Below are 14,848 nucleotides of genomic sequence, written 5' to 3'. Positions count from 1 at the left end.
TCTCTATATCGTGTAACTTTTTTTTCCAAAATAGAGGGTCTCCTACAAAATGTAAAACTAGCTTTCAGATTTTCTTTTGCATTAACGCAACTGATAGACCGCTGAAAGAGCTATGCGCTTGGATAAACAAAATAACAAACATTTTTCTTTGAACTTCATAAATTTTTGGAAAAAATTTTTCTGTATAATATTAACCGGTTTCCAAGAACGAGAATTCGAGAAAACTATGGACCATCTGCAAATGAAAAGAAGCCAGTTGATAGAAAACTTGAAGATATTTGGAAGGAAACTCGAGCTGTACCGGATCTCCGAAAGAGAAGGAATGAGTATCCCATGCACGAAACTATTCATCTGTGGATTTAACGAGCTCATGTAGATAAAGATATTCTTTCGAACTCTGTACGGTCAAATTAACGGGCGAATTTTCAATTTCTTATTTTATTTGATTAGTTTTGAGCGTTATTTCGTATCCGTTTCGAGCGATGTACGTATCAACTGCAGCCACTGGCAATTAAAATACAAACCTCTCATAACTGAACTATTCTCCAATACTATCGAATATATTATTTATGTCGAATTCTTCCGTTATCAGAAAATACAACTATTGATTGCATGAAAATTTTGATGGATCTTTTTGTGAATTACTAAAATTAATTTGACATTAATTTCAATTCATTTTTACTGAAAATTTGATTTATTAATAAAATTTATAAGTTCATTTGCCGCTATTGATTTTGAATACCATTCGTAAGTATTGAAAAATAAATATAATTCCGGAAAAGTAATAGTTTCCTGTAGAAAATCGTGTGTTGAAAGGTTTCAATTCATTTCCCATGATTTCATTTTTACTACTTAGTTCAAAATATTTATACAACAGGTAAAGAGAATGAGATAACTCCAAAATTAATTCGGCTTTTTTGCGGGCGAAACTGCTACTACATACTTCGAGAGGGCCAACGATATAAGGAAACGTCCTTGATACCCTTTCGAAAAAGTACTCTCCACCTTGCAACTTTTTTATCCCCGTGAGTAAATTATTGTTATGATCTCATTCATAACTTTCCCGTTTATTTGTTATTCATAAATAAATTTGTAACAGGACGATCAATAAATTTAAAACATCTAAATTCTATATATAATTTATTTTACATACAAAAGTATTAGGGGTGACTGATGCAAAAATTATTTTATTTATAGAAAATTTTCAAGTAATGTGACCAACTGTAAATTTTACATCGATATTATAATATTCATATACAATCATTCCGGCATTGACATTACATATTCTGGGATAAGCCCTATTAAGTGTAGTAAGCGTTTCTCGGGGTCAGAGAAGATAAGATCCATTTCTGTCAATGAAATTCGTACTGTTGCTCTTTTCAAAACTGCATACTTCGATACAGTCTTTGACACCCATCCTTTGATTGTCTGAAACAAAAATGATTACCGATTCAACCATGACCTCTAGGCCTTTTTTATTTAATAAACCACATTGCAATATAAAAAAATAGAATAAATAATCAATTATTAGTGTTTGCTTGAGAGTGTTCATCAATGTTCTGAACAATTTCACACTACGTACTTTTTGCACAAGATCTGTTGAAGGGTCCATCAACCGCCTGGTCAGTTAGAATGTCTGTGTTCATTTCCATATATGTAACAACTGTGGTCCAATGTTTATCGACCTGAAGCTCAGCACTTACGCAGACCGCCTCTTCATTGTTGTTATGCGGAGCTGAAATGCAATGCGAAATTAAAATTCAAATCATGATTGTTGCCGTTGGATACATTTAATTGAAAATAAAAAGTAGCATTAAAATAGTTTATATTATAGAATGAAAATTTGTAACCAGAACAATCTGATATTCTTACTTATTTTGATAGTACCTTCATGACCGGTTACCAAGCTGTATTCGTCCACGTGAAGAAAGTTGAAATTTTTTAGACAGAGATGGCTTGGGGCCCATGATAAGGCCACCGGGACGAAACAATAAACACAACGATACATCTGAAAAAGAAAAAATAAATGTAGAGCATTTAGTACGTTTCGAGTAAATCTATCTATTAATATTATTTTCAGGTATAAATTACTTTCAAAAAGAAGTCGATAACGTGGAGTTGAAAAGTTCGTCTCGTGCTGCTCCATGCCAAACATGTGAAAGTTATTTGGACGTTAAATCCAAGCATACTAATTTTGACACGACGCATGCACAAGGATATGATTTGAAAAAGAAATTAGAATGGATATATTTAAGGTAATCAGTTGTTTGAGTGCGAGATCGAGATAGCTGAAAAAGGGTTACACATTTTATTCGGAGAGGCTTGATATTTCGAGAAAAATAAAAGTTACACGTTGTTCTCTGACGAAAGGGGAACAGCGTGTAACGCATTTTTTCCTCGAAATATCAAGCCTCTTCGAATAAAACGTGTACCAAGACTTTTACTACAAAGTGTAACTTTTGTATTTCTCGAAATATCAACGATGTCCGAGTATACCGTGTAACCGTTATTTTCCGTTATCTTTCTCACACTCAACCAACTCATAGATGGCCTTAACCCATGCAGAACCGCGTAGAGAAATGTTCGAAATTAGTCAATTCAAGTGACAGTCGAATAGTACGAAAAAATGCCATTTTTTGATTTCGCTACTGTCGCATTCGCGTGGTTTCTGGTAACGCAATTGGTAAGAAAGATTAATCTAAATTTTATTAAAATTTTTATAAACGCGTTTTTATGCAGTTCCAATTGAATGCAGAATATGTTATTATTACTGCTAAAAATTTTAATGCTAAAACAAATTTGCATGCTCATTTTTCATGATTTATGGAAAAATCTTGAGATTGTTTTTACCGTAATATTTAGGTGACTCGCACGCCCTCTATTTTCCACACATTCGTTTTTTATCTAGATGTTTCGGTTATTGTCTGATGAACATCGGAATCGGTTACTATTGTCGAATTTTTTTCACATTCAAAAAAGCTCCTCGTGGACTCTCGAATGTCGTCAAAGCTAAAGTTGTAAAAAAAGAAAAGTTAACAAGTAGTTCGAAAAAAAAGTCTTTGCACATTTATTTAAACGTCGATATGTGAAAATGGGTTGAAAATAATTTTTAATTTGTTCAACTATTATTCATCTTAGAAAGCATTAACGTATAGAGAGGTCAGTATTTTTTGTCATTATTTAGGATCACGGGTACTCAACGGGAACATGGTGGAACAAATGTCTGCCATGTGCTTGTTTTTTAGTCCCGCCTGGAAAGTGGGAAAAAATGAACGAATGCTGTTAAATATATATAAAAAATTCTAGATGGCTGTTTGAAAATTTTATAAAATTTCAATTGCGATAAAACGAGAAAGTTAATTTAGAAATGTAATGCTTACAATGTATTACATTATAATCTTGAAGGCCGTGTCATATCCACTGAGCCACTATGAGTACGATGATGCTAGCTTCAAATTTAAAACGTAAAAATTTCAATTAAACAATATGTTGAAAATTTTTTGTTAGATGAGAAAGTACTAAGATTTGGGTTGAACAAAATTTTGACTCAATGTTCACTGAAAATATCGTAATAAATTACAATATTTGTATGTAACCTTTCACGAGTTGTACGTAACGTTCTTGAGATGATTCAGCTTTCTTCAAAGTATCTTGTGTGCATTTTTTAAATGATGACAACGCTTGAAATTAATATTGAATATATTCTGCAATTTTTTTTATCATGCCAAGTAGTAAAGATAGAAAATAACATCAAACCCCTCAGTCAAACTCCATTAACTTTTAGAATCTTTTCACATAAGGTGTTACTCGATTAAATGTAGTATTATATCATTGTTATTACTTTAGATTGTGCCACTGGATTATTTGCAAAATGCCTGGTAAAGCGAGAGTTTCCGAAGAAGATGCAATCAACTTGGTGAAAGCTTTTGCGATACATTTTACAACTGAGAAGCTTCCAAAATATTCATCAGAAGTATGGAAAAAAATGAGTCAGCAAACCAATGGAGCATGGTCGTCTCTCAATGTATATATAAATGTCAGAGAAGATCGACGTAGAATCCTCAGCAAAGCTCGATTTGCATTGAATATCTGCGTAATTAAAGAAAACAATGACTGTATAGAATCCTACTCTTCGCATTCAGATGAAGATACCGAGAAGAATGATGAGGACTCATGGTCGCCCGTTGATTTAAATAATCCCAGTACTAGTTCGGACGAATTAATTGAACTCGAATTAGTATTAACAGAAAACGAGTGGGATGCCTTTAAACCGACTGAGCGACGTGGAAAAAAACAAAGGTTCTACCTAAAGAAAAAAGTGTGGGGCAACATGTTTAGATTAGCGCTGTGGCAACAGCACAAGTTACCCTGTGCGCTTTCACTTAAACGGGCTGAAGTAACCCTGATCAATAACGGAACCACGTTTAAAATAAAGATTCTTGGCCGGTGTATAAGTAAAATCTGTGGAAATAAAATCACCGCTTCTGGCGAGAAACAAGTGAGTGAGAAAGGCCTACGTCTAAAAGTGGAAACGCGCGAGGTACGAAACGCGTTTCATGAACAAGTTACGACAAATTTGAATGGAGAGCGTCGACTGGAGGTACAACAGGCATTGGAAGCAAAAGGGTGTAAAATCTGGCAACGAGAACAAGCTCGATTGTACATGGATCATGGTGACCCAGTGCCTCCCTTTATACCCAAAAGCCCTGTTCTACGGAATGCAAAGAAAGAAAAAATTAATAGAGATCTTGATATACGACCAGATGATGGAAATGATGTCGTCCGGACCATTTCAAACTTGTCGATAACTTCAGAGTTCGCAGGCATAATCACTTGGACGGGTATGAACCCTTTCTTTACATTTTACTTTACACCAGCTGGAATGCACGCCTATAAAGATTATTGTCGGATCGAAAAAGGTGGAGCAACAATATCGTTAGATGCAACAGGAAGTCTGGTCAAAAAAATTGTCCTCATTGACGGAGTCCTGAGTGGGCATATTTTTCTGTATTCAATAGTTATCAATTTTGAGAATACAACCTTACCTGTTTATCACATGCTCTCTGAAGCTCACGGAGTCGACATAATAGAATTTTGGCTGATGCATTGGGTTCGAGCCGGTGCCCCGAAGCCAAAAGTGACTGTCTGTGATTATTCAAGGGCTCTCCTTGTAAGCCTATGCAAAGTGTATAACAATTGTACGCCCAAGGAGTACGTTGAATGGGTCTTTTCAATTGCTATTAACAATGGTACATTGGTGAGACCTGGGATTCCTGGCACGATCCATCGAGTCGATGTCGCCCATGTGACGCACATGGTTGTTCGCTGGAGTTGTTTCAAATCTGTCAGACAACGATGTATTAAAGAATTTTATCTTCGCTGTGTTGCACTTATGGTGGATTCAACGTCGGTAGAAGAGTTCGGGGAAATTTTTGTACTCACCTGTGCAGTTGGGCTTCAAGACTATGAAGATAGTGTAATGAATTTGCCTGGAGCGAAATCGACGAGAGAAGCAAGGGAACGGCTTGAAGATCGTATTGCTGATCACAAAAGCAATATAGATATCGATACCATCGACAAAGTGTCAGACAAAGATGAGTTCGCTGATGGAAAAAAAGGAGGTTATGGTCCTCTCGAGTCCGAACCCGATCCGATCGAATCAGCCGAGTCAAGTACACTGTTAGTGTGGTTAACAAACCAAAAAAATAAGGCGGAAACAACTTTAACTGAAGGAAAAAATTTGAATCCGTTTTACTTGCCAGATTTTGTCCAACAGCTTTTCGATTTAGCGAAAGAATTTCCACTATGGACCAGCGCAGCCATTCCACCTTCCATTCCACGGCCTATTCCTCACGCTTCTTCCAGCTATGCTGAAGGCTATTTCAGCGACATAAAAACGAGGGTCCTCAAAAATACCCCACCGCCTCTGCGGGTAGATAAATTCATCAAAATCCATATTCGAGACATTTCAGGTCAAGCGTTACTTTTTTCATCTAATATAATTGCTTTCAATCAAAAAATTCGGACGTTAAAAAAGATGGAAGTAAAGATCGATGACAAAGAGAAAAGAACTATAAAGAAAGAAGAACCTCTTCAAAAACCAAGATGCCTCGATCAAAATGTTTCTAATCGCAGCAAAGCGGATCTAATGTCTCGAGAAGATTGGAGAGGGAAAGCGTCCCATGGTAGAAAATATATACTCGATGCAACAGATGACTCGCTTCTTGAGTTTTGTGAGCCAATAATGTCGTCATCTCGCTTTGAGGGGGATAACCGTACCTTATTAATCGATGGAAGTACCGATGCGGCATTAAATGTGCTGTCCAATATATCTCTTGATCATGATTATTGTCAAAGCAACCTGGTAACAATGCCGGAAAGGAAGGAACTCGAAGATGATCAGTCCCAGCTGATAGAGACAGCGCAGCAATTGATCACAAGTCCATTGAGTGTTCTCCATGAGCCAGTTGCCGGTGCTGAACCAATGCTAGACCTTTGCCCACCATTACCTGCAGAAATTCCAAATAACTTGGTTTCAGTCAAGCACAAATTGAGAAAGAAAAAACCATCAAAGTATTACAACCCATGTCCGGACATTCGGCAGCGTAATATTCTTACCTCAAATACGAGTAAGGCCGTACTTTTACCAAATGGAAGCATTTGCGATAAACCCGTCAAAGTCAATGGGAATAAAATTTTTGTGAAATCCACATGCTCATTTGACTCCCTTGTGCATATCTTGATGACCAGTGCGCTAGACAACCTCGAATACTCCAGCATCCTGAAACAATCATCGAATGAAACTTTGCAATTCGTTTGGGCACTCATTAACAGCGGAGTCACAAAAGAGATTTTACAACAAAGAGCAGAGCTTCTCAAACATTTGGAGTACCCCTGTTTGCCCGGACCAAACACAGAAAACAGAATCTTTTCATATTCCTTAAATGCTTGGGACAGTATTGCAAACATGGTAGTAAAGGCTCTGGACTCATGTCCCAGCGTTTGCATAACTGAAAAATGTACTGGATGCGAAGGCTTATCACATGTTCAACACTATCTTACCCCAAATCATAAGAAGATAGAGATGAATGGTTTTGAAGCTTTAGAAGATGCTCTAAACTTTCAACTAGTGCAGCATGGTATTTTGTGTCGACGATGCGGATCAGAATCAACGGCACACATGAAACTAAATATCCACGTTCTGATAGATCTTGACATCCGTTCGAGTACCGAGTTAGGCGTGGCTAAAACAGGATTGAAATGTAAATTAACACAGTTGCCATCATCTATAACTTTCAGAGTTAGCGAAGAATTGCGGTCGACGTACAGGTTAGTTTATTTTACTTTTCAATTGATCTGACAAATCTGCCTCATTCAAAATATCACATGTCATTTTGCAGATCCATTAATTTCTTTCCTCTTTTTTGAGCCTTAATAAAACGAAATAAAAAAACAGGAAGCACTTCCTGCAATGCCATTTAACAGATTTCTGAAGGTTTTGAAAAAATTGACTGGGAGACATAACCTAAAACTATTGGTAAAATGGTTTTGTTTAATGACATTGAAAAACTCTATAAATGTATATGCGTTATTTGTTGATAAGGTTCAGGTCAGAACGCTGCTGCATATAACCTGCGGCAAGGAGCGGTGTTACAATTTTAAAATACAGAATAAAATAACCTAAGAAAACTAGTAGCTATATTTGTATATGAGCAGCCCAATGTAGAAAGAAATAAAATAAAGTACATAATTACCGATTGGCATCATTGCTATTACAGGTTGATTGGAGTTACAACGTACAATGCTGCTCATTTTGTAGCGCACTGCCGTCGATCGATAGGGATTTGGCAATTGTACAACGATATGAATTTCAAAATCGTGAAGAGCGTGCTGAGCAAGGATGTTGAGCCACATCTGGCCGTGTACCTGTGTGAGAAACACCTGTGATATTACATGCAGACAAAACCCTCAACTATCTTTCATGAAATTCACTATTCGGACATACGCATGTCCCATGTCGCATATACAGAAACATTTTACACTATGTGATGTGAAAAGTCCAGTCCTAATGTATGTACTTATAAAATCATTTCATAATTACTTGAGGCCAGAGCATCGCTGAGTTTATCCAGTTTTTGGTTGCAAGAATTCACAAAAATGAATTATTTCACAAAAATGAATTATTTAAATTTTATGAAAATGTTGAATTTATTTTCTCACCTTACTTATTTCAACAATTTTTTAACGTTCTTATGAGAGTCTCCTTTGATTTTGACTCTAAAGCCATCAGATTCATGTAAAACTTAAGCTATTTGTTCATTTCCCTTTATATATCTAAACAACATATTTTTCTGCATATTGCCAAACGTAGATAAGTGCTCGATTTCTAATGAATTCCTCATATTGGCTTCGTACTGAGAAGCCCTGATTTATGATAACTTACCACAAAAATTGCTATGACGCGTAATAAATACTCCATTTCCGAAAAACACGTTCGGAGCAGGCTTTATTTCCAATCAGCCAACGTGCTGCAATGAATATGTAGTTGAAAAAATGCGCGATGAATATATACTACGTAAATGTACAGTACTCGCGATTCACGAAATTATGGAGAAAAATATAGTAAAACGAATAAATGACAGATATAAAAAAGGAGTTGGTCTACTATTTCCGCCATTTTGCGTTTGAGCTCTTAGCTCTTGGTATGCTCGGTATGTACCACGTATGTACGGTATGTATTCACCATAGATGTCGCGCCGCTATAATTATTGCACTTCCCCTATTGCTATTCATTCTTTCTTGTCTCCTCCTTTTTTTTAGTAGCTATACTATCTCCCTGTTGGGGCATATTCCAAAGCCTCCTACTACTATATATGTTCTATTTTCTGTGACACGATTGCTCAATTTATAATTCAAATCAAAACATTCAACATATTCAAATCAAATCAAAATTCAATCAAAACAACAATATTATTAGTGTAAATAATAGCTAGTGGTATATTTTCATTTAATTTACAATCTATATAGTACAAAAATCTATAACCGCATATCTTTTAAATTTTCATGTGAAGTCATTTGTTTTAATTATAGAAATAAAGGACATCGACATTTTTTTTACGTCTGACAATCGATTAGGAGATTTAGAGATTCAACAAAGTTTATATTTCGTTTATATTTATGAAATATTACATAATTTTTCGTTACACGACATTACAGGGTTGTATCGTACATAACTCGACCTCAAGGTGAGCGGCAAATTTTTCACCTAGCTGGACAGGACGCTGATCGATCGAAAATCATTTTCAATTAAATAATTCTGGCCATGAAATGCTCTAAGAATCTATAATATTTAATAAAAGACAAAATTTAAAGAATCACTGATAGACGCAGGATTGTTGCACTTTCAGCGTGTGCAGGGCAGATGTTGTCAAGGAAGTGCTGCTGGCGCTGTTGAAGGACAATTTATTATTAAAAAACTAAAAAAAAATAGTACCCTTACAATATTCGAGGCATGTAAAAACTGTGCATGTGTCACAGCAGGCTGTGAATACTTGTAACAAAAGTCAGAGAATCTAGTTTATACCGATATTTTGATGGAGCAAAGAATATATCCACAATTGAACGTTGATTTGATTTGTTCGCTTTTCAATTTTTTTGCTTGCCTCAAAAACACTGGTTATAAAAGCTGCGGAAATTTATACAGCCAAAACAATTCAATGGTTTCAACACAACGTTGAGAAATTTTCTAAAATAATCGGTAAACAATAAAAATAAATGCTTGATTGAGCAAAACACTTGTGCTCGGGATTACAAATTGCAGACGTATATATATATCAATCAAAATGTGCGATCTGTATTGTATAACAGGTAAAAAAAAGAATGTTGTTTATAAAAAGTACAAATATACGCGTGTGCAGTAAAGAATGAATGTATATTTAATAATAAAGAAAAAATAAAAAGATCGACCAAAAATTTTACATTAGTTATCAGACACCTTAAGTTGACGGTTTTTTTATTATTATTGAATTGCATACACGTTATACGTTTTTTACATCTCCATCGTTACAAGCTTTTCGCTTGTCGCACATGTTTTTTTAATTATTTTTTTTGTTACTCGAGCGAATTGAATTCCATTAATCTAATTTTTTTTCCTAATTTATGTTTTATTGTTAAAAGAACTCCTCGTGTTCTTTTGGAAGGGATACCACCGAACTCTGCAAATAAATCCAAGAAAATAAAATAACGACGTAAATTTTGCATTCAAAACAAATGAATAAAGATATACACAGCAATGATTTATATTCCAGATTAGATGAATTAGAAATTTAAGCTTCCAACAATTGCATTTTAATGATTTCTACAGTGAATGTATTGTATAGATTCGATTTCAGTAATTCACAATATTAAATCAAGAATTTAAAACTTGATACAGCTGCAACTGGTGAAAAAATGAGATTGGTAAAATTATGATGTTTCCAATTGAATTTAACAAATGTGAAAATAAAGATTGAAAAAATGCTTGTCTTGTTGATTCATCTTACCATGTTTTGTCACCTTTTTTTCAAGGAGTCTCTCAAGAGTTCATCATTGCGGCGGGGCATCATTGCATTCGGTGTTTTTATCTTTAAACATCAATAGAGAGCTGTGCGCACCTTTTACACCATGACAGTGACGAGCTTGTGTCAAGTGCAGATCCTCGCAGATTTGTTTTCTCATTACTCTTTAAGAAAATAAAATCTAACAGTTGAATCATAGCAGAGCATATTATTTGTAAGTTCAAATATTTTTTCAATTCATTCGACACAAATAATTTGAAAGGATATCTGCTTGAGCCAAATATTGAGCAACATGAGATAACCTTGCAATAGTCAAGAGGATGGAGTAACCGATTGTCTGTTGATTACCAGCTTTTACATCAAAATAACGCAGCAACGTTATATACAAATATGGCTCTTGAATGTGTTTGCATTAATATTTCCAAAGTTTATTAAATCATTTTATTTTTATTAATTCGCAATTACTACGAATTATAAAGTCATGAAAAAGATACATTTTCGCGAAAATAAAATTAAATACTTTACGTTTATAACAATAAGCGACTAAAATAAATCGAAAGCATTTTTATTATGTTCTCGTTTAATTCAAATTACTAATTCATATAAAACTCGATAAAACATGCATTGCCATTGCGAACAACCGAGTGCATATATGATGAATTGTATAAAAAAGTTGAGGACAGGAACAACAATAATGTTAAACTATTATGATGAGAAACGAGTAAACAATTATTATTGATTTTAAATTATTATTATAGCTTCGTTTAACTTATTTTGTATACTTAGTAATCTTCAGAACCATTTCCAAATTAATAACCTCACTCAGTTTATTCAAAACAAACCCCGTACCGCATTCGGGTATCGCCATCTCCCTATTAGTTGACAACCTCACTCGGAAATTCGGTAATCGTGCCAATCGTGAAAATTATTTTTTTTATTATTTTATTTTTATTTTTAGGGGCTTCGAGCTCCATCTTGCACGTGCCCATGCTGCCCCGTCGGTAAGGTAAGTTCCTTACTGACTGATGATTGATACATATGTTTTAACAATTCGATTCTGTCTTAAATGTATGGATTAAAGCTTTTGTTTGTTAGATTCTTAAATCTATCTTATTCACAAAAACAGCTAAAGCTCGGATGGCTTTCTTGGATTTCGATGCCATTACCGCAGCAATCGAATATGGTACCCGCATTTTACATTTGGTCAAAGTCGATACCAGTTTTTTCCGTGGCTCTATATACATTGGACATTGCCAGAAAACGTGGTCTGCCGTATCCTGAGACAATCCGCATACACACATATCACTCTCAACAATATTAATCCTATTTAGGCTATGATTCAGAGAGCTATGATTACTTCTTATTCGATTTAGGGATACTATCGCTTTTCTGCTTATACATAATTTTTGGTACCACGGTTTTGAGTCAAATTCAAAAAACTCCTCGAAATATTTTTTCCCCTTGATTTCTCTGGTACTTGAGTACCAGTTTTTTTGTTCATTGTTCATTTCGACCTTAAATTTATGGAATATATCAGTATATGGTACCAGAAGCTGGCAGTATATCCCATCTCTGATAGCATTCTTGGCTCCTTTGTCTACGATTTCATTATATCGCACACCAACGTGGGCTGGTATCCAGAAGAATTTTACCATTTTGTTATTTTCTGCGAGTCTGTAAGCAAGTTCCTTAATTTTTAAAATCAGGTACGACGTTTTCGTATCCACGTGATGCGAATCACACGACTTTAGCACGCTACTAGAATCTGAGAAGATATAAGCTTTTGGGATGTTTAGCTTTTGAATTATTTGGAGAGTTTCTACTATAGCCATAGCTTCTGCTGAAAATATACTAGTTTTCGAATCTGATCTACGTTTAGTGAGTGTAGAGGTGTTGGTTCTGAACGTTGCGAATCCCACAAATTGTTCCTCGCCCATTTTAGAACCGTCCGTGAAAAACATTTCGATTTTTTCCCTGCTAACTTCCTCATTGAAGATAGCCAAAAATTCTGATTGGGGTGATGGGGAGCTTTGCACTATGAGGCCTTCTTTAAAGGAAATCACCGGCCGGTACATGGTAATAAGAAATTCTGTGTTACAAAGATGAGGGAATTCAAATGAAGCGACTATGTGAGAAAATGGTTCTATCTCCTCGAAGCACTTCACCATTAAGGGCTTTGCTAGGCTTGTTACCAGGAGAGGATGATTGAAACTTTCCGAGGTTTCCCTGACTATATCAATCAACGGATGGCCTGAAAAGGATAGTACTTTCGTCAGAAATTTTTGACACAGGTATTTTTTTCTTAGTCTCAGCGGCGGTTCTCTTGGTTCGGCAAGTAGAATATTTGTTGGTGTCGAAGTTCTGAACCCTAAGGCTGATCTGATGGCTTTGAATTGAATACGGTCTAATTTAGACAATAAATTTTGGTCACTCGGTTCTACTATGAATGTTGCATATTCGATTCTCGACCGAATCAGTGTTTTATAAAGATTCATCAATATGATTGGGTCAGCGCCCCACCACGTATGTCGTAAACAGTTCATGATCTTTAAGCTGTTGTGGCAAGATTGGACTACTTTGTCGATGTGCTTTTTCCATTTAAGGTTGTGTTCGAAGATCACTCCCAGAAATTTAACTTGACTTTGAGGTTTAATTCTGACGTTGTTGATTTTCATTGAGAACCTGTTAAGAGTTTTAAAGTCCTTTCTTGTAAAAATTACTAATTGTCATTTAGAGGGTTCTAACTCTAGGCCGCTTTGACTGAGGAATTTATTTATATTTTCGACAGATCGTTCTACGATGTCAAGACTCTGTTGTATTGGATTTCTGCCTGAGAATAGTGCTATGTCGTCTGCGAATTGTAGGATTCCGCACTCTTCTAGTACCTCGTTCTCTATTCTTTTTGTATAAATGTTGTAAAGAAGAGGGCTTAGCGAACTCCCTTGAGGTAATCCTTTAAAAGTCGTATAGATTGCGTCTGCTCCACTTATTCTACAGTGGAGATTTCTCTCGCATACTAGGTTGTAGATGAAGTTTAATAAGTTTACTGGAATTTTTAGATCTTTTAGTCGGTTGATAAGGATGTCCGCTAGCACATTGTCATAAGCTCCTTTTACGTCCAAAAAGACACTAACTAAATGATTTTTTCGAACAAACTCGTTGTCTATTTTGGCTCGTAGGATGGCGAGATTGTCCACGCATGATTTCTGCTTTCTAAATCCATATTGCGATTTCGCTATGAGCTGATTCCTCTCTAACCACCAACTAAGTCGGGTATTTATCATTTTTTCTATAATTTTTAATAAGCAGGGTGCAAGAGAGATCGGTCTGAACTTGTTAGCAGTCGTCTTCGGGATAAAAAAGATTACGTACTCTTTCCACTCTTGTGGAAAATCCTGATTTCTTAATATTTCGTTATATAAGCCCAGTAAGTGTGATTTAGTGGACTCTTTGAAGTGTTTGATTATATTGTAGTCGATACCATCTAGCCCCGGAGCTGATCGTAGTTTTGCCGAAAGGATTGCTTTGTTCAATTCTTCGATCGAGTATGGAGTATCTAAGAATTCTACCTGGTTCTCTACTTTGAAATTTGGTTTTTCTGTCTTGGCCCATGGTGGGCATATTAAAAGCAAGTTGTTAATTATAGCTTCTTTTTTGGTCTAACTATCAATAATTCCTGTCTGATTTGACTCACAAGGAAAGGTACTTTAGTGTCCGCCTCCGATTTTGATAATTTTTTTCTATGTTATAGTCCATCCAAAAATAAGAGACACGTATTTTTTTTATCGGCCGAAAGTTATTTTTAAGGGGTGAAATCAACCCTCAAAGTTCGGCATGTTTTGCGTCTGGTAGAGTGTTTCATATAGAAGCACTCAACCGATCGAAACGAAACCAATTGCAAAATGTTTGGCATGTCAAATAACCCATATGACATGTCCATCTTCTTATGCACCCTTACGGCAAAGGGATGAACCACCCCCGAATGTTCAGAATTTTTTCGTATAACAAAAACTTACAATCCAATTTTAATAAAACAAACGCCATTTTGCAGAGCAAAAAAAAATAAAATCGACGTGTTTTCGGGTTTTCCTCAGATCAAAAAAATTAAGGGGGTAAAACACCCTTAAAATATCAAATTTTGTTTTGAGCACTGGCCCCTTCCAGTTTTAGTATTCTTTTCATAGAATGTAGCTTATCAAAAAATAAGAAACACGTATTTTTTTTTATCGGCCGAAAGTTATTTTTAAGGGGTGAAATCAACCCCCAAAGTTGGGCATGTTTTGCATCTGGTA

The 14,848-nt window shown here is 35.5% G+C and overlaps 2 protein-coding genes and 1 long non-coding RNA gene across 6 annotated transcripts; 1 reads left to right on the top strand and 2 right to left on the bottom strand.

Moving 5' to 3' along the window:
- Positions 1-1,123: 1,123 nt before the first annotated feature.
- On the bottom strand, positions 1,124-5,025 carry LOC122406080 (uncharacterized). 4 transcript variants are annotated; one of them, XR_006259894.1, is made up of 6 exons: positions 3,842-5,022; positions 3,391-3,449; positions 2,851-3,009; positions 1,888-2,008; positions 1,583-1,735; positions 1,124-1,428 (listed from the first exon to the last, which is right to left on the bottom strand). XR_006259894.1 is itself a non-coding variant. In XM_043411297.1 (5 exons), the coding sequence occupies exons 3-5, from the start codon at positions 2,006-2,008 to the stop codon at positions 1,328-1,330; spliced, it is 390 nt and encodes a 129-aa protein (XP_043267232.1). In that variant the 5' UTR covers positions 2,851-3,009; positions 3,381-5,025; the 3' UTR covers positions 1,124-1,327. The 4 variants fall into 4 exon arrangements, 2 of the variants coding, with proteins under 2 accessions (XP_043267232.1, XP_043267233.1); XR_006259893.1 differs by having other exon boundaries at positions 3,381-3,449; positions 3,842-5,021; XM_043411297.1 differs by having other exon boundaries at positions 1,873-2,008; positions 3,381-5,025.
- Positions 5,026-8,769: 3,744 nt separating this feature from the next.
- LOC122406083 (uncharacterized) lies at positions 8,770-10,518 on the top strand. Its single transcript, XR_006259905.1, has 2 exons — positions 8,770-9,245; positions 9,408-10,518. It is a non-coding gene; the product is annotated as an uncharacterized lncRNA (long non-coding RNA).
- Positions 10,519-11,647: 1,129 nt separating this feature from the next.
- On the bottom strand, positions 11,648-14,168 carry LOC122406333 (uncharacterized). Its single transcript, XM_043411730.1, has 4 exons — positions 14,038-14,168; positions 13,302-13,820; positions 12,104-13,238; positions 11,648-11,833 (listed from the first exon to the last, which is right to left on the bottom strand). Exons 1-4 carry the CDS (start codon positions 14,166-14,168, stop codon positions 11,648-11,650), a joined length of 1,971 nt encoding a protein of 656 aa, XP_043267665.1.
- Between the last annotated feature and the right edge of the window lie 680 nt (positions 14,169-14,848).

This window comes from Venturia canescens, chromosome 2 (assembly GCF_019457755.1).
Source record: "Venturia canescens isolate UGA chromosome 2, ASM1945775v1, whole genome shotgun sequence".
In the NCBI taxonomy this organism is placed as follows: Eukaryota; Metazoa; Arthropoda; class Insecta; order Hymenoptera; family Ichneumonidae; genus Venturia; species Venturia canescens.
Note: the sequence above shows the minus strand (reverse complement) of the source record. Positions and strands in the feature narration are given on the sequence as shown.

Excerpts from the sequence above, each read along its gene's own strand:
- LOC122406333 (XM_043411730.1), bottom strand. The coding sequence starts at position 14,168 with ATGGGCCAAGACAGAAAAACCAAATTTCAAAGTAGAGAACCAGGTAGA. Across the intron at positions 13,239-13,301 it reads CTCAGTCAAAGCGGCCTAGA|GTTCTCAATGAAAATCAACA; the intron begins GTTAGAACCCTC and ends AACTCTTAACAG. Across the intron at positions 11,834-12,103 it reads GGATATACTGCCAGCTTCTG|GATACGGCAGACCACGTTTT; the intron begins GTACCATATACT and ends GGATTGTCTCAG.
- LOC122406080 (XM_043411297.1), bottom strand. The coding sequence starts at position 2,008 with ATGTATCGTTGTGTTTATTGTTTCGTCCCGGTGGCCTTATCATGGGCC. Across the intron at positions 1,736-1,872 it reads TGAAGGTACTATCAAAATAA|CTCCGCATAACAACAATGAA; the intron begins GTAAGAATATCA and ends ATTGCATTTCAG. Across the intron at positions 1,429-1,582 it reads CAACAGATCTTGTGCAAAAA|ACAATCAAAGGATGGGTGTC; the intron begins GTACGTAGTGTG and ends TTTTTGTTTCAG.